General features: G+C 34.4%; 2 protein-coding genes across 2 annotated transcripts in view; one reads left to right on the forward strand and one right to left on the reverse strand.

The window, feature by feature from the left end:
• Positions 1-18,924, forward strand: part of LOC118203765 (uncharacterized) — a 392,790-nt gene that overhangs the window by 108,618 nt on the left and 265,248 nt on the right. The gene's annotated exons all lie outside the window — the stretch shown is intronic.
• Positions 3,562-17,552, reverse strand: LOC118200643 (uncharacterized). Its single transcript, XM_035372609.2, has 4 exons — positions 17,395-17,552; positions 9,440-9,772; positions 5,707-6,238; positions 3,562-3,735 (listed from the first exon to the last, which is right to left on the reverse strand). The coding sequence occupies exons 1-3, from the start codon at positions 17,401-17,403 to the stop codon at positions 5,741-5,743; spliced, it is 840 nt and encodes a 279-aa protein (XP_035228500.1). The 5' UTR covers positions 17,404-17,552; the 3' UTR covers positions 3,562-3,735; positions 5,707-5,740.

Consider the following 18,924-nt stretch of genomic DNA (forward strand, 5'->3'; position numbering starts at 1 on the left):
TAATGAAAAATCTGCATAAATATATGCATGTTTCTCACATTGTCATAAAACAACGGTACCTAGAGCCATCCAGTTTTGAATAACGTACGTTTTCACCCGAACATAAGCATCTGGAAGCCCAAATTTGGAATTTGTTTTATTATCGATATCATATTTTATAAATCTTTAACGAATGTTTGATTAACTAACTCAACTATTTAAAAGTGAGCAATGTACAGAAAAAACATTTTTATCTCCAGCGCGCGATAGTGTGTAACGGAAATTCTAAAGATATTCTCTTTTAAACATTTTGCGATATTGCCGTTGAATTGAATTTGATGGTTTAATCGAGAAGAACATGATATTTAATAAATAAAGGTAACACAAGAAATGTTAAAAATACAGCCTTTGGGCGTAATGTTAAATCTGAAAGCTTTCAGATTTTTTTTTAAATATTTTTCTCTCTTTTCTTTCTTTCTTTACTTTTCTTTTTTAAAGAGCTAAAGCGCTTTTTATTCTAATGTAAGCTGGCTTTGAAGTGAAGCTAAAAAGCAATATCGCACAGCTATGGATCCTTTCAGTCCATAAAAGGAGAAAGTTCCAGGAAATTATGATTCTCTAAAAGATTTTTCGATACGAAAGCAGCTCCCGTGATATAACTGGAGGCTTGATAAAATTCGAACAATGCAGACAATCCTTCTACTGCAACTATGCTACCATCTCAGGAAGACATAAGGATTAAGTTTCTGATATTGATGGATTAGATAGTGTTGGATTTGATTACATGCAGAGACATTTCGTGAAGTACTTTTAATGAAAATTGCTTCGTATTCGCATTACATAAGGGAAAAACCACGAAAATTATCTATGCATTCAGCCCGTTCGTTTGGGTTCAAATCTGGATTGAACTACTAATATTCAGCTGTCTTCATCAGTGTAGCAAAGACAACGAGTGAAATCATCTCTTGAAGATGAATTAGGAGTACTATTATTAACTAAGGATTTATTAACGAAGTCTGATTTAATCGTTTAGAAAATTACACACCAACCTAAAGGTTCAGCAATTTTAACAGTGCTTAAACGACATGACGACTTTTCTAGAAAAGTGTAAATGTTACGGTGAAACACCGAAATCTGGAGAATGTCGACTTTCACCGGTGAATGTCAACATTCACATAGTCGCTTGGTGTATGTCCGAAATATTTTTCAAATACTCTTATTTCTGACTTATACCGGCAAATGTCGACATTCACCGTGTACTAATGGAGAATTTTAAACATATAAGAATATTATATTTTTTTCTCCGTAATTATCGCGAAAAAACGCATTTGAGACTTAAAATAACTTAAAAGAACTTAAGAATATAAGAACTTAAAACACACAGTACATTCAAAATGAGAAAGGAGAATAATAGAAGTTAAAAACTTATTAAAGTATGTTATTAATATCTTATTTATTGCAACAACTTAAACTATTACGACACTTTGAATTGCACAAGAGGCCCTTGCTTTTACAACTGCATTTATTTGTGGAATACTTTCTTTTGCAATGACGGCGTGTACATACACTCCTCTCTTTTCGACCTACACCAGAGCATATCTGTGATTGTCGACATACTCCGGTAAGGAGACAAGAATGTAATGCAATATTCGATCTTTCACCGACGTATTTGGTGAATGTTGACATTCTTCGGTGAAAGTCGACATTCTCCAATATCGGTCTTTCACGGTGACATAAACACTTTTCATTTTCTGGAAAGCCTCAAAAAGCATTCAAATGCTACCAGATGGAGCATGAATGCGTTGATTTTTGTGTTACGTAACTTTTAAGCAGTCGTTTCGTCTCCTTGCATGCTGTCGAGAGTGCTACATTATCGAGTACTAATAGTTCGACTCTTCTTCAAATCCCATGCCCACCAGCGGTCGAGCGGTAAAGTCGCTGAATACTGCTAGTTCAGTCCGAGGTTCGAATCCCGTGAACGGGCTGGTGCATGGAAGTTTTCGTGTTTTTCTCCCTGTACAATGCGTATATGAGCTGGTTTCCTTTACATAGTCCTTCAAGAAGACATCCCTCCCCTTAGGTAAACATCCCTCGAGGTGTTGCCGTAATCTAATAACCAAACTTTATTCAAATTCCAGTAAATGCATTGAAGTTTTCGTGGTTTTCCTTTTGTGTAACAGGACTACGAGATAGTTTTCCTTTAAGAAACGTCCTCCAGAAAGGTATCTTTTCTTAAGCAGATAGCCTTGCATGCTATCTCATAATTTAAAGAGTCCAATACTCTTTATCAGAAGGCCAGGATATTAATGTATGATCCCCACATTTAAGTTCTCAGTTAAGCTTTATGCGGTTTCCTTGACTATTGCTGCCGTATTCAAAATATTGACCAACAACATGGTTTTCTCAATGATCACGTTCAAAACAATTGATGGCGATATAGATACTCGGAGCCCTTTTCAGAATACGCTGTTTAAATGTCTTTTGTTCTTAAATATGTTGTTTTAAATCACTTTTTGCCTCGCCCTCTTGTTAATATCCATATAAATATATAAAGAAGAATGTCTGCTTCTTTGTTTGTTCGCTATTAACTCAGTCACTACTATAGCTATCGTCACTAAACTTTCTACCATTCTTTTTGGGGTCTTGGAAAAGGTGGGGGGTCCACTTCCCCCCCAAAAATAGCTAAAATCGGACATATTAATTAAAAATTCTGGAAAAACTAATTTTCGCCTACATTTTTCTCAGTGGCAACAATCTCGCAAGCTAGAGATAAAAATCTGCTTTATTTCGAGAAATGTTGCCATTGCTCACTTTCAAATCGTAGTATCTGTTATTAAAAAAATTTCCAACTTTTACGATGAAATAAAAATAGCATTGCCAAACATTAAATGCATTATTCCCGATTCCAAAATTTCGTGGGAAGCCATTTCGACTGTTCCCATCTTCGTACGACCTTAATCAGCCGATATATTAATTAAAAACTGAAAACACTAATTTTCGCACTCATTTCTCTGAGTGGCAACAGTTTCCCGCATTGGAGATAAAAATGCTTTATATTGAAAAGTGTTGATACTGCTCGCTTTCAAATCGTAGTCTGTTAATAAAAATTTGTAAGTTTTATTATTATTATATATATATATATATATATAAAGAAGAATGTGTGTTTGTTTGCGTTATTGATTTCTGATCAATTATGATCAATATTTTGAGACAACTAATCGACTAAACTTTAATATAGGTGAAATATTGGATGGAACATGAGTTTTACGACCATTTGATTAGAAAGAAAAAAATCATTCAAAACTGTGTGCCATTGTTGCTGATATAATCAGAGAAAAGTAGTTTATTTTTCTATGGAAATTTTTTATGTGGTTTTTCCATATTGCATCAGAGTGAAAAATGTCTGAGCATGAATCGTATTTTTTGCATTGTTATTCGAGAAGGATTACAGCGGTCTCGTTCTCTCTGTTGTTAGATTATTCTCAATTTAACTTAACTGGCATCGGGTACTTCCGCTAGTATATAATAAATGTGAAACAGTATAAAATGAAAGTAAATGAAGAATCCGTATACCCTTAAAAATAATTTACATAAATACAAATTTATTTCCTCGTATAAGAAAATTGCACATTTTACAGCATTATACTTTATTTGTTCTTTCATCCACCATGGTGTAGCTGCCGTCGACGATTTGTTATAAGCGCCCAAGATCGGTTCACAGTGCTCCCATCTGCTGTTGTGCGCTTTTGAACCTGTCTAAAGAAATAACATGATAAGAAAGAGTTTTCTTTTCACATTTTTTAGAAACCACAAAACATGCAAGTTTGTGTTTTGATCTTGTGCACTCTTTATGATGCTTAAATTTTAATATTTGCTTTAACTTTCTTATATATTTTTAGCTGCAAAATCTTTAACAGAAAGGTACAATGACAAATCATTAGTCCAAAGAGGCAATTTGCCCTGAAGGACCATTAATTTCGTTTTGGCATTTTGCGTAGAATAAGACGCTGTATCACTTTTCAGATCGTTGCCACCATATATTACCGCCCTGTCTTATATTTAAAAAAATTAAATAATGAGAAATCTGCATAAATGTATGTATGTTTCTCCCATTGTGATAAAACAACGGTACCTAGAGCCATCCAATTTGAATAACGTAATCTTCCATAGCATGTGAAAGCCCTAACTTGAATTTGAAATTTATTTTAGTACCGATTTCATATTTTGTAACACTTAAACGAATTTTTGATTAAAAAGCTTAACGATTTCAAAGCGAGCCATGGCAACACTGTACGGAAAAATAATAATAATAATAAAAAAACATTTTTATCTCCAGCGAAGGAGACTGTGTATCGGAAATTCTAAAGATACGCTTAAATGCAAGGAACATGATATTTAATAAATAAAGGTAACACACAAAATGTTAAAAAAAGTCCATTTGGAAGTAATTTAAATCTGAAACCTTTTAGGTTTTTAGAGTCCTGTTGTTGATTAATTCTCTTTTCATACATTGTTCATTTTGTTTATGCAGATGCTAAGCAAAACGGATTCGACCGTGCTGGTCAATACTTTGAAAAATTATGTTTGCAAATATTTTGATATATGCTACGTATTTTGATTTAAAATAGTAAGGCTATTTCTTGTTTGTTCTTAAGCAATTTTGATTTCTATTTCTTTAGTCTAATATACGTACGCAATATTACAATTACTGTGTATATATCGGATTATTCTGAATTGTTCTTACAAATTAAAAGGGGTTATAGTACCCATCCAGACGAGCAAAAATTACCATAGAATATAGGACTGCATTCCACTCTGAGAGGCAGAAAAGCGGAATATTAGAATTCCAACCTGAACTTACAATAGTGTTTGGAAAGCGAATGAACGAGACAAAAAAGTTGCACAATTTATTGTGAAAAATTCCCAGAAAGTGCTCAAAATGCAGACAACTCGCTCTTCCATTTCTGGCTTTCGTACATTTCGCGAACGTCATGCTTTGCATTTTGAGATGGCAAAAGAACTGGTTTCTGGCATTCTTCGATCAACATTGGAAAAGGTTGGATGACTTGGAATCCCGACGAGTGGAAACCACTGTTCGTACAATCTTTCGTGCTCTGCGTTCATTCCCTTTTTTTCGCCGTATGTGAGGTGAATATCTGCCAAATCCTCGTACGTGTATTCAGCCATAGCATTCACGAAAAGTTTCGGAAGATGCTACTAAGGTAATACTTGAAACGATGATGATGTGTCGTTTTCAAGGACACCTTTTGCTCTGATTGGCTTTCTCCAGTACCAATTAAGAGCAAAATGCTTCTTCTTCACACTGGAAACTTACATACAGTTAATTCTTGATAATCTTTAGGAGATATTCTCCTTGGTCGTCCTCGATGAGTTTCTACTTTCCTCATTTCTGCCTCTCAAAGTGGAATGCGGCCCTATGTCCTATGGTAATCATTGCTCGTCTGGATGGGTACTATCTCCCCTCTTAATTTGTAAAAATAATTTAGAATCACCCTGTATATTACTGTGTATAGGTAATATAATGATTAGGGTCTAATTCATCCATGATAATAAATTAGAATGGAGGGTTTCGTTGTTATATTTTAAACGCATGTAATGTTTTATGGCAAATATGTTTAACAATGAGCTTATTTTAATTATATGAAAAGAAAATATCCAACACTATTACTAGTTTTTAATAATACTGTACGTATTTGAAATACTTACTATAAGTCAGCATCTTCCTCTTTGGTGCCCCTTTCTAGTAGTGGTATCCGTAACCAGGTCCTTTAAAGTAGACTTTAGAATACCCATGAGATGATCCGTATTTTGTTGCGTATCCTCCAGCACCAAGACCACTACCGTAGCCAAGTCCATGGACTGATGGATATCCTCCATGTGCAAGCCCTGCACCATATCCGCCTCCAAGTCCATATCCAGCGACGTGGCCACCACCAAGTCCATGACCTGCAGCGTAACCCCCTCCGAGCCCATGTCCAACTCCATAAGCTCCACCAAGGCCTCCGATTCCGTGACCAACTGTATTGTAGCCACTGCTTCCGTGGCCACTATTCCCATATCCAGATTTGGCATAGCCGTGAGATCCGTAGCCATGTCCTCCAAGTTTACTGTGAGCGCCGTAATTGCTGTGGCCACTGGCACCATGGGCACCACTGTCGTGATAGGACTTCACTCCATGATCGCTATAAGAAGCATGCTTGGAGCCATGATCAGCTATGATGTCATGATGACCTCTGACCTAAACGTGAAATAAAACGTTAAGATAAAATATAAATAATGCATCTTTCAAATGAAATTTAAATATAGTCTTTCTTTTAGCCCAAAGAGACAATTTGCACAGAAGGGCTATTAACACGTTTAGGCCAGCGCCGTCAGTGAACTTTCCATGTGGCCAGCGTTGATTCATGGGAACCGTCAGTAAACTTTCCGTCTTGCCGGCGTCGGTCCGTGGGGACAGGCAATGGAATTTTCGTTTGGCTGGCGTCGGTCCGCGGGGCCGACAGTGTTAGAGTTAAAAAATATATATAGTCTCAATGAAATGTGATCAAATGTAGTTTTAATGAAATTTATTGAAACATTCTAAACAAAGATATGGCTTAGATTTACACATATTAAAATACGAACAATATTTTGGTAACATTTTGTTATGAATTTGAATTAAGCCGATTTTATTACCAAGATAACCGGCTGAACGGAAAGAACAGCAAATTCGGCGCCGCTTTCAGCGTGTTAATTTTGTCTTGGCATTTTGCGTTGATTCATGATTTAAGAGCTGTTTCCCTTTCCAAATTGTTGCCACCGAGCATTATCGCCCTGTATTATATTTAAAGAAATTAAGTAATTGAGAATCAGCATGAATGCATGTATGTTTCTCGCATTGTAATAAAACGACGGTACCTAGAGGCATCCAATTTTGAATAACGTAATCCTCCTGCAAATATGGGCATCTGAAATCCCAAATTTGAAATTGGAATTTGTTTTATAATCGATTTCATATTTTGTAAAATTTTAACGAATTTTTAATAAACAAACTTTCAAAGCGAACAATGGCAACGTTGAACAGAAAAAAACATTTTTATCTCCAGTGCACGAGACTGTGTATCGGAAATTCTAAATGTAGGTTTATATTTAAAATTATTTTATCCAATAACCCGAATCAATTGGGACTCGACCTCCATTCGGATAACCCGATTTTTTTCCGAAGAAAGGGTCTACGTACACTTTAATTAATTACTGTTTGTTGAAAATTTGAGAAAAAAACCTATTTATAAAGAAAAATAGGATTTTAATTAAAATGAAAAGACAAAACTTTAACGTACAAGTTATATAGCGTACTGTACAGTACTTAAAGTACTAAACGTCACTGCTTGCTGAACATCTCGGTCAAAGTAATCTGTTTGACGGACACCGTGCCTGCACTTAAAATTTCTTAGCCAGCCGTTACTTGCTTTAAAGGATGACCAGCCAAGCTTCTGAGCTAATACCTTAGCTTTTTCACAAAGAATCGGACCCGAAGTTGGGTTTCCCGTAGAAAACAAACCGTTATTGCTGCAAATAACACTTGAAAAGGACATCATCTAAATTTTTTTTTTGTTGCTGCCTTCATTGATTTTTTTGAAGAAATACCATGTTCGTTTTCAAGCAGTGACAGGAAGTTTAAAAGTGTAGGTTTGCTCCTTTTTTATCATTGATTGTCCAACACTATGTTTCTATCTTAATTTTTTTCTTAAATTCTGAAAGCGATTCCGATAATCAGAGATTCGGATATTCAGAGTTCGGATAATTGGAGTTGTAGTGTATTAAATATTCTTGAGAATAATTATTTTATAAAATGCTACTGCATAATTCAAGATTAAATTTGAATAAGTGATATACTACTGCATACTTGATAAATATTTAAAAATACTCAAAAAATGCTTTCACTTAAAAATCATTTTAAGAGTTTAGATTAACAAAATATTATTTTAACAATATAGTATGATAAAGAGAAAATAAGTGTTTGATTTGACTAGACAACTCATATTGCCAAATTTACAGCAAAAAGCAATGTAAATTAATTTTATTAAAATAGTTTAACTTTAAGAAATAACAACAAGTCGCATGGAGCCAAATTAAGTGAATAAGGAGTATGCCCAAACACAGTAATGGTTTTTCTGGTCCGAAACTGCTTGACAGATAGGGCCGTGTGAGCGGGTGTATCGTCTTGGTGCAACAGCCATCCATAAGTCCACAACTGTGGCCTTTTTTTCCCTAATTTTTTCACCAAGTCTTCTTAGTACTTCAATGAAGTAGTGGTGATTAACAGTCTGACCACTGGGAACCCATTCAATCAACACAATTTCATTAATATCGAAGAAGACCGTTAACATTGCCATGAAGTTTGATTTTGACATGCGTGATTTATCTCTTTCCCTTCAAAACCGCTTATGCCATTCAAACACACGAGACAAAGTTTCATCTCCATAAGCCTCAGTTAATATTTGAAATGTTTCCGTGGCTGATTTCTTAAGTTTCACAACAAACTTGATGTTGATTCGCTGTTCTATTTTTACATTACATCAGGGGTTCTCAACCTTTTGACTAACGCGTACCATCTAAACAAAAATTGAAAACCTTTTGTACCACTACTATAAAGTACTATTATCACCACCACCACTACTCTTGTACAAAGCTCAGATCGCATAAATTTACGAGTGTTAGAGAAAAAACTCAATCAGGATGTTGGGCTTTTAAATTTTGAATTTTATCGTTAAAAATACTTTGCTTCTTTGCGTACCACCGGTTGAAAACCCCTGCATTAGACATTTTTTTTCCAGTAGAATGCAGTTGCACATGTTCACTTAATAAGGCAGTACTCCCAACTGGTGTGAACGGTTAAGTCCAAACTGGCCGCATGGATAAAGGAGATGCGTTGGATAACGTCACCAAAACAGTTGTTGCCAACTCCACTCTTTTTTCAAGCTACATAGTCTCTTATTTTTGTATCACACCTCGTATACATCTGAAATTTTCCCATCGGCTTAAATGGATTTGTATGCGAAATCTTTGGCCTAATATTCGCACAGAACGGAAACAAAATACAAGCAACAGCATGTACTTAAGTTATTAAATTAAACAATAAACTCAAAATCTTTATGGAGAACGAAAACCGTAATGGAAGTCACAAGAAAGAAATTAAATCTCATACTTTAAGGGATGTTATCTTGTAAACACATACAGAGCTACATAAAAAATTATCTTTATTATTTAAGAAAGTCCATAAATTAGAACGGTGTTTCAAGGGCGGTTGTCTTTACCTTCAATAAAACACGAAGGTGAAAGTAAATATGGCTTCAAATTAAGCATATTATTTTGCTATAAATCTGATGAAAAATCCCTTTTCGTCAGTTTCTACAACCCATAACAAAGTTAAAGTGACGCCATACATGGTAATACTTACTTTGTCATAATAGTAAGATTTCTCATATCCATCTCCTTTGTCGTGGCTGTAAACTCCAACATCCCTGTATTTACCATAATCTGCGCCATGGGCTCCTACTGCAGAGTGAGCTCCATGAGAGCCAATAGCATGGCTACCGTGAGCGCCATAGCCTGAATCTCCATGATGACCGTGACTGCTCAGCAAGCTGTTGCCATGAGAGCCGTAACCAGAGAGATGGTGACCATGAGACCCATAGCCATGTGCAGATGAAGCACCCAAATGTCCGTAGGTAGGATAGGCAAGACTTGCGTGTGCTACTGCAGCTGAGAGTAGTAAAGTTGCCAGAACAAGCTATAAAAGAAATTGGGAAAAAAATCATATAGAGCATCAATCATAGCACTCAGATATAGTAAGTGCACTACCCCCCAAAAAGGGACAGTTCTATATCTCCCGTTCTACTGGCAATCGGCAAAAGTTAAATAGCGTTTTTCATGTCTCGAAAGCGCGACTTAGGATATATATTAGATTTATATATAGCATTGCTCTAATATAGGTATTTTGACACAAAATCAGACTTTTTCTGAAATGGCAAGCCAAGTTTTTTTCCATATTTCGATGCTACGACTCAAATTATGCCAAAATATTAAATTCTGTAAAATTTGGTGTGAAATTTACGTAGAAATTCAAAAATGTAACTTGGCGCATTTGTTTTCAGTTTGCGTCAAGAATAGTTCTTTCGACGAACTTCTTAATATATGGCAACCTATTTTTCTTTCCCTTTTTCATTGTGCACGAGTGCCCACCAGCGGCCGAGCGGTAAAATCTCTGAACACTGGTAGTTCGGTCTGAGGTTTGAAGCCCGCGAACACGCTGTCTGCATGGGTGCTTTCGTGGTTTTCCCTATGTGTAACGTATATACGAGCCAGTTTCCCTTAGAAAGTCCTCCACGAAGGCATCCCTCCCCTTAGGCAGATAGCCCTAGTGAGCTTTGCCGTAATTAAACACACCACCTTTGTGCGCGAGAGAAAAAAAAAGTCACTTAATTCCTCGTTTCAAATAATTTTAACAAAGTGCCTAAACCATATTGGATGTTATTATCGCTTTCAAAAAATATGTCAAATCTCAAAACGCGCCAGTATATTAATTAACGTATATCTTCGGAAATTTTGAATAAAAAAATTCTAATTTTTTGCAGGTATGCTTAGAAATAAATCTCCTTTAAGAGGATGGTAAAAATTTCATAGTTTATGATTCAAAATATATTTCGAAAAATTAATAAACATTTTTTAAAAATTCAAATTTAAAAAATAAATCGTAAAAAATGGGCGAATTTTATTTGGAATGAACCTAAATTTCGAAATGTGAAAGGAAGAATGAAATAAATTTAATAAGAAAAGAGAGATTAATAAACCAGATTCAATTAGCATTGAGGAGCTAAATTTTGAGAGCTAATTTTTTTTAAAAACTACTCGGGCGAGTTTTACAAAACTTGGCAGTTTGGCCTCATTTGAGTCGTAGAATTGAAACTGGGGAAAAAACATTAGCATGTCATTTCAGAAAAAGTCCGATTTTTGGATCAAAATACCTGTATTAGAGCAATGCTATATATAAATCTAATGCATATTTTAAGTCGCGCTTTGGAGACATGGAAAACGCAAGTTGAATTTCGTCAATCAGCCCAGTACAAGGGGAGATATAAAAACTGTCTCTTTTTTTTCTACGCAGTGTATATTACATAATCAATTACAATGTATTTTTTATGGATTGCTTCTAAAAAGTAAGCTTATGTATCAGAATCAAAACGTTTCCGCATTCTTTGAAGTTGATTGGAAATAAAGGCTTCTTTTCAGTCGTAAAAAAGGGCTAAGATTTCGAACTCTGTTATTATATCAAAGATGTATAGAAGAATTTCGAAATTTTATAACACAAAGTAACACATTTTATCCGATACCAGAGATATGTAGCAAATAATCATTAAAACTGCGTTATAATTACGCTTAATACTACTATTGGGTTAGTTCTGGCGTTAATTTATTTAAGTGAAAATTTTGTGTGAAACATAGAACGTTTTGGCAACGCATTTTATGTTATTTGATAGAGAATTATGTACTCTGCAAAATAGTGTATTCAACTTTTTTATACTGATACACCTTTTGTTCTTTTCTTGTCATTAAAATGAAGTGTCAAGGCGACAAACAAACAGAACTTTCGACTGCGTTTATTCGAGGTGCCCAAAGCATTAGAAACTGTTCGAGAGATTTGTGAAGTGTATAATGAAGAAGCCATGCCTCTTAGAACGGCTAACGTTAGCTTACGCTATTAAAAGACTGATTTTTACCATCCAGAGCGTTGGGAAGAATCTGTAAAGACCAACGGAGAATACATTCTTCATTGATTTATTGTTCATTTGTTGTTTATTTTAATGGAAATCTAAAAATAGCCAGAACTTATGGGCCAAACTAATAAAAACTAAAAAAGTCCATCTATAGTCTTAGAAGCAAAGAGATATTAGAATAAGTAGCTTTTATTGTCATTTGAAAATGTTGTACTCTAAGTACTCTAATGATTTAATGAGATAGCAAATGATGGTAGTTAGACATCAGAGTAATAACAGCTTACTGCTTAAGATACACTATAATGCATATTTTGAACAGATTTATATTTTATCTACATATATCTATATATATCAGATTTATACTCTATCTATCTATCTATATATATATTTTAAGCTAGATATAGCTAGCTATATCTAGCTTAAAACAGTAAAATGTTAATAAATAATAAAAGCTGATGTGTACACCACATGACTTCCTTGTACGGAATAATAACTTATACGCATTTTTTCTTACATTTCATTTAAACTTATTTTTAAACTAACTAAATTTTACTCTAGCTTCGCGGCAATGCAAAAATACATAAAAACTCAAAATACCTTCATTAAAAACTGGAATACACATAAAAACATAAAATACCAGGTACAGTTAAAACAATTAAAAAAATTAATTTTACCAGGAAAATTACAGTTTCTACGCAAGCAATTCGGCCAGAGGGTAAAAAGGCAGACTTTTTGGTGCACAGAATTGCAAGTTTGCTTTTAATCTCACTCGGCAAAAAGACAGTGAAGGTGCAGAAAGATTTTACTTACTCTTCGGCCGAGTATCAAATGTAAATAAATATGGCTGCTACAGTAAAATCATTAGGCTTAGCCGCATTTAAACAACTTTTAAATTGTTGATAATTCTTCAACTCTTTCATGCAGGTTAACTAAAGGCATAAAAATCGTAACCGTAAGATATAAACAACATAACTCAATCATTTTGAAAGCAAAAAATGCGCAATTTACCAACATATAAGAATAAAAAAACTGAGCTCTCGGAGCCGACTAACAGAGGTGTATATATGTATATATATATATATATACTTTTGGTCCTGCCGATTGCAACCAAAACAGGAGGTACACAACTACATCTTGTAGGAGTTCTATATAGAAAATGTCAATGGTCTGACGCCAGTCTACTCGTTTTTGAGTTATGCGAGGTACATATGTACGTACAGACGCCACGAAAAAATCTCTTCTGAATCCATTTCAAATCAGTTTTATAATGTGTTAGGCGAAAAAGAGTCCGAACGTACAGATGTCGTGGAAAAAATCGTTAAATTGCATTTGACAGAGATCAAAATGGAAATTTTCGATGAAATATGATACCCGGAATTTTTCGTGATTGCAATACTTTCATTACTAGGTGCAAAGAAGTAATATAATTCTTGCCGTGAAATAACTTTAATTTATCTAACTTAATAAACATTATGAATTAAACTGTTTTCAGCATATATAATACTCTTTTGTTACTCTTCATTTATTTATTAGTAAATATAAGTCACTGATATTCTTTTTTTAAAACATATAAAGGATTTGGAATATGAACAGCAGAGTTATACTCGGTCAGCCATAAGTTAGATACGAAAAATTATCACAACATGCAATAAAAGATATGCCGCAAACATTTTGCCAATAAAAGTGAAACATTTAGTAAATGTGCAAAAAATTCCTCCTATTTATCTATCAGACAAGAATAATTATTATTGTAATACTCCAATGTACTACTGCAATAGAATCCAATCGATTTGAATAAATCCTTTTGTTTTCTATTGCACAAAGGAACTGGAAATTAAATAATCATATTACTCAAAAACAGCCGAAAAGTTTTCATAGAATTATACGTAATACATTCATATTTTGATAAGAGATTTACTCATATGATAAAAGCGGATATACACTCCATAGTGAAATCTCCATATAATATTTATCGATTTAAAAGCAAACCTATCGTACACATTTCTGATAGAACAGTAATTAAGACCAATCTGGTCAAATCTTGCTTTGTCTTCAAGGAAGACAATGAATTGGGCTTCCAACAGTACCGATAACATCCATCTTCATAAGGATGCAGCTTTTGTGCCGAAAAACTTCCGGAATCTTCTATTTAACATCCTTTCACCTTTAACTATGAACGTCTTCAGCTATCAGATTGACAACCCAGAAATTAGGTGATGCAACAAATTGTGTTTTAAAACTGAGCTATTGTTTATCTCTCTCTCTCTTTGCAAATCAAGACCTTAATCTAAGTAATGATGAATTCCTTTCCCACCAATCATTCTCAGAGAGAAAAAATCTTGAAGTATTACCTATAGTTTACTAATGTTAACTGAAGAAACTTATTGCATGTAGAATAATACTAAAAATCACAAGACAAAAATATCCAGTAATAATCCAGAAAGTGACGTTTTGCGAAAGCAGAGAGGCTGTTGTTTAACCCATTCCGGTACGCTACCTCTTAAAGTCGGGGTTTTGATTAAAAAATAAAGAAGATAGGCAGTCTAATTAGACCCAGAGGAGTATACAAGTAAAATTTTGTGAAGAAAGCACTTATCGTTTTAATTCTGTGGGTGTGCCCAAAGTGGGCACACTGATTGAATAGAGCTTCGAAAAGAGTGCTGAAACGAGCATTGTTGTCAATGAACTGACCGATGAGATGCGTAGAAACAAAGAATACAGATTCTCAGTTGTCCTAGATGATCCGTGAGCCCGCTATGGGCACATTTAGGATTCGCCGTTTGATTTTAGGCAAGATTTCAAGGTAAAAATATAAAACTAATATAGAATAGGGAGATTAGCATACAGCGAAAAAATAACATAGAAATTTCTTTTAAAACAATTCCTTTTATACCCTAAAAAAATCTGGAAGATTTCTTTGAAAAATGAGGATCTTAAAAAAGTAAACATGGCTAAAATATATGGACTCGTTTGTGTTGAGCTGCCATCTACTACAACTAAAGAAGGTTCCCAGTAACCTACAAATCCTTTTTCATTCAATTTTTCTGTGCGTACAGAAGGAAATTTTTAGGTGTGTCCACACCGGACACACTGTGCCGCAAAGGGTTAATTGCACATAACAGTGACAAGTCAAATGTTAGTTTGAATTGTTTGTTTTAAATCTAAAATTCATTGAATCGGTAACTGATGTTATTAACAAAAATATTCCTGAAACTAATAAAAGCGAAATTTATGAGCGCTAACGCAATTTTTTGTATTACTCGTTAATTGAGCGTGATAGGATTTTACATAGCATGGTATTTCTTAAAAACTCGCCAATTATATTGACGGAACAAGTAAACTTGAATATCGAACAGCAACTGTCGCGTATTTGTCATTGCCTTAAAGGTGTTATGAAACTGAATTTCTTTAGAGAACATTAAAAGCACAAAACTTATTCCCTGATATTTTATATTATTTCTGGTCATAGTATATTACTAGCCGCTACGAGGCCAGCCTTCGTCTGGCTTTTAAATGTACCATAAAAATGCCTAAAGGAAACACCAAACATTAAATTTAAAAACTGTACAGAATTTGACCCTGCAGAACAACTTTATCAAATAAATAAAAACGGAAATTTCAATAAAAGTGTATTATATGTAGAAAACATTACAGTGAAATAAGAAGTATCCCTTAATACAATTATTAATTATCCTAATAAATAAATTAACAAACTTCCTGTTGCAAAAGCTCAATTCAAATGGTATAAAAAAGGTTAAGAACTTTGTTTCCTAAAAAAATCGTCCAAAACTTTTTATATAACTAAAACTATATGTAATTAAAACATAATATAAAATAATTTCAATGAAACAAGCAATAAATCTCATATTTTCAAGAGAAAACCGTCAGCAGTCCAGTATCCAAAGCAATGAATGAAAAACCGTTGCCAAACCACATTTCTAAAAGGATGAAACTGTGATCGGAAAGCAATAACCCATCGAAATTGTGCTGTGGCTGACATAATTCAAAACATACAAACATCTTTGTCATTAGCTAATAAAGAAAGAGAGGTGGAAAAATGGAAATTATTTTCTGTTGTGACTCGCGAGACGCATGCACGTCAGAATAAGAAGATTGTGATGAGCGTGTTGCGTGTATAATTAATAATATTTTAAACAGTTAGCAGTCCAGTATACAAAGCACTGAAGGACAAACTGTTGCCTAAACCACATTTCTAAAAGAATGAAACTATTCAAACTGATGCGATTTCATTGAAAAGATAAAATTTAAGAAAATCTAATTCGAGTTCTGAAAAAAATCGCTTCAAGGTGCAATGGCTGTTGTCTAGATGCACTTATATACTAAATTTCGTAGCCTTGTGTCTATTAGAATGCGCGCAGCACGAACGAAAGAAGCACACACAGAGACAGACTCTTTCTTTTATTATATGTAGAGCTAAGCAACAGCACTGGAACAGACTGCAAAGATCTTTTAAAGCCAACAGAAAATTGTAAGAAAGGTAAACTTCCGTAGAAAAACTGTTCTTTAAGTTATCGTTTGTTTCAAAAACTTATAGAGATATTAGGTTATTTCGAAGCAGGAGATGTGGAAAATGAGCAGCGCCTTCGCAGAAGATCGAACCACGGACCTTTGGAATACTCGCTCAGCGTGCTGATTACTACACTACGAAGGCATGCTAAGAAGGCGGAAGAAATACCTTATATACTCCCTTCTTTCAAAGAGCGACTGGGGTTTTTAGGGGACCCAATCGCCAAATCCCGGGTGTGGAGAATCGTCATACACCCTTTTAGTTCGGGCGCCACTGTAGAGTCTAATAGGATAATTCCTGTGTGAGAACTGTAATAGTAGTAACTTCACAGAAGAAGGGTTAAAAGTACCCTTGATCAATTCTTTAAAATTTACAACTCGACGCTAACAAACTACGCACTACGCATCTGCTGGGGCGGTAGCTAAAATCAAAAAGAATTAACTAAAGATTTAAGATATGTACAAGTCGTCGAACTAAACTACCAGGGCTCGGAATAATTCCTGTGTATTAAACCCCGTCGAAAACTAGTGGCAGCTGCTAAAGGCAGTTAAGCCACGCGAAGTAGCGATAACTATGTGAGCAGACGCTTAAGCAGCGGAGATGACGGCAAATAGCCTAACTCTCTCTTTCCTACTGAAACTTGGTTTTTAAAACTCTTTCTTCAACGTAGAATTGGCATTCCTTCACGAGCGCTACCAAATTTAAATATTCTGGCACTTACAATTAAGGGAATGAAGGCTTATAGGAAAGGATAACAAATTAAATAAAATTGGTTATTTAAAATAAGTATAAATCCCTACAGACTCTTTGTCTGTTTTGTGACTTACGCTATACTGACTGTAACCCTAGGTGGACGTCATCTTTTGCGCAGTAATTTCACGACGTCCGCTATAACTCCAGCGTTAGGTTTTCGGAGCCTGATGGCTGTCCATGCGATAAAAATTACAGATAGGGCGCGTAAAAACCAAAAGATAGTATCCATCAAATGAAGTCGAGAAACTGGCACTGAAGCGTAACTTTTTATTACGGACCCAAACGAAATTCGAAATGGTTACCGTATCCTTCTGTGGATGCAGAAATAGAAATTGATTTCAGTAGAATCCGACTTACCACGTTCATGTTGAACAGAGATGTATTTGAGCGACTTAAGTCCAAAGGAAGTCTGGAGATCAATGTAGTTCTCGGGACAAATGCTCGGTCTTTTATAGTTATGTAACCTCTCCGGAGCCCCACTTCAACAAAGAATGGACTTGTGGACAAGAACCAAAACAAATCAAAAAGAATAAAAGAAATACCTGTGTTTAACAATGGTGTGGCGTGGCCAAACGCGATATGGTGAAAGTGAATACCAGGGTTTTACAAATTGTCTTTCCATCTGATCTGTGTGCAAAGGAGGTCAGCATCCGGGGAGATACTGGCCCATTATGTTCCGCTGTTAGATTTACGGGTCTGCTAATACGGAGCATACAATGGAAAAATGGACTCTTAAGATTAGGATGAAAGGGTCAAGGAGGAAAAAATGTAACTCTTTGCAAAAGCTCTTTTTCTTTTTTTATTCGAAGGGACTTTTTACAAATTGTTTTGGGTGAAAAGCTCCTCAGCATTGGATTCGGAAGACTGGCCTATCGAAACAGCGTGGGAAGTAAAATAGATTGAACATCGATTACGTTTCTTTACACTGCTATCAGCTTCGCAATCTCCACAAAGTTCTTTTTATTTGCTCGATCGTAAATTTTGTAAATTTAAACAACACTTTGCATGATTGTTAACCTGCGTATTAGTGACAGCAAATGCGATTTAATTGTTTTCATTATTCGTTTTTTTTACATTGCTGTCCATTTCGTATGAGTATTTTAAACTGAGAAATTATCGTTCTTGTCAAAAGTTGACAGCTGTTTTATTTACATGCAAAATTGACCTCTTAAGTAAAGACTTCTGAAAGTTAATAATATTTTGGCCACAACGACCTTGATCCAAAAATTGAGACAAACATTATTTTTTGTTATATATATATATATATATATATATATATTTAGTTTTCGTTTCGAAACTTTATCATGATTGAAGAAATTGGATTTACAAAATGTGTTTAAAAAAGCATTAAGTGATTGAACGTAATTATATTTGCAAACGGCATTTTAAACTATTCCGACACATGTTTTCATCAAGTTGTATGCAGATACTATTGATTGCATGTTAAATCAATTATAATTGATTTAACATAATAATAATAATTTATAGTCTTTGAGTATTCTATAAAGAACCCATTAAATTCTGGTTTTAGAGCTATAATTGACATAAAGATTAAAAAAATATATTCTCAACTAAACTTTTATTTCAAATAGCAAATGCAAATTGTAATAACAAAAAGTATTTACTAAAATGAATTAATGAGCAACCTTTAAAAATCTTAAACAGTTGTCTTTAATTTTATAATGCCTTTAATCTATATCTTGCAAAAAGTCTGTGGGTTTGTTCGCTAATAACTTAATTACTACTATAGTTATCAAACTTTCTACAATTCTTTTCTGTGTCCCGGAAAAGATCGACGTCTACACCCCCCCCAAAAAAAATCTCTAAAATCATAGATATTAATTAAAAAGACTTAAAATGCTAAACTTCACCCTCATTTTTCCGAGT

This window comes from Stegodyphus dumicola, chromosome 10 (genome assembly GCF_044657685.1).
Source record: "Stegodyphus dumicola isolate Sdum_Otavi_A_Nest chromosome 10, ASM4465768v1".
In the NCBI taxonomy this organism is placed as follows: Eukaryota; Metazoa; Arthropoda; class Arachnida; order Araneae; family Eresidae; genus Stegodyphus; species Stegodyphus dumicola.

What these genes read in the sequence shown, in the direction of transcription:
- LOC118200643 (XM_035372609.2), bottom strand. An exon ending in AATCTTACTATTATGACAAA is followed by an intron (nt 6,239 to 9,439) that starts GTAAGTATTACC and finishes TTTCACGTTTAG; the next exon opens with GTCAGAGGTCATCATGACAT.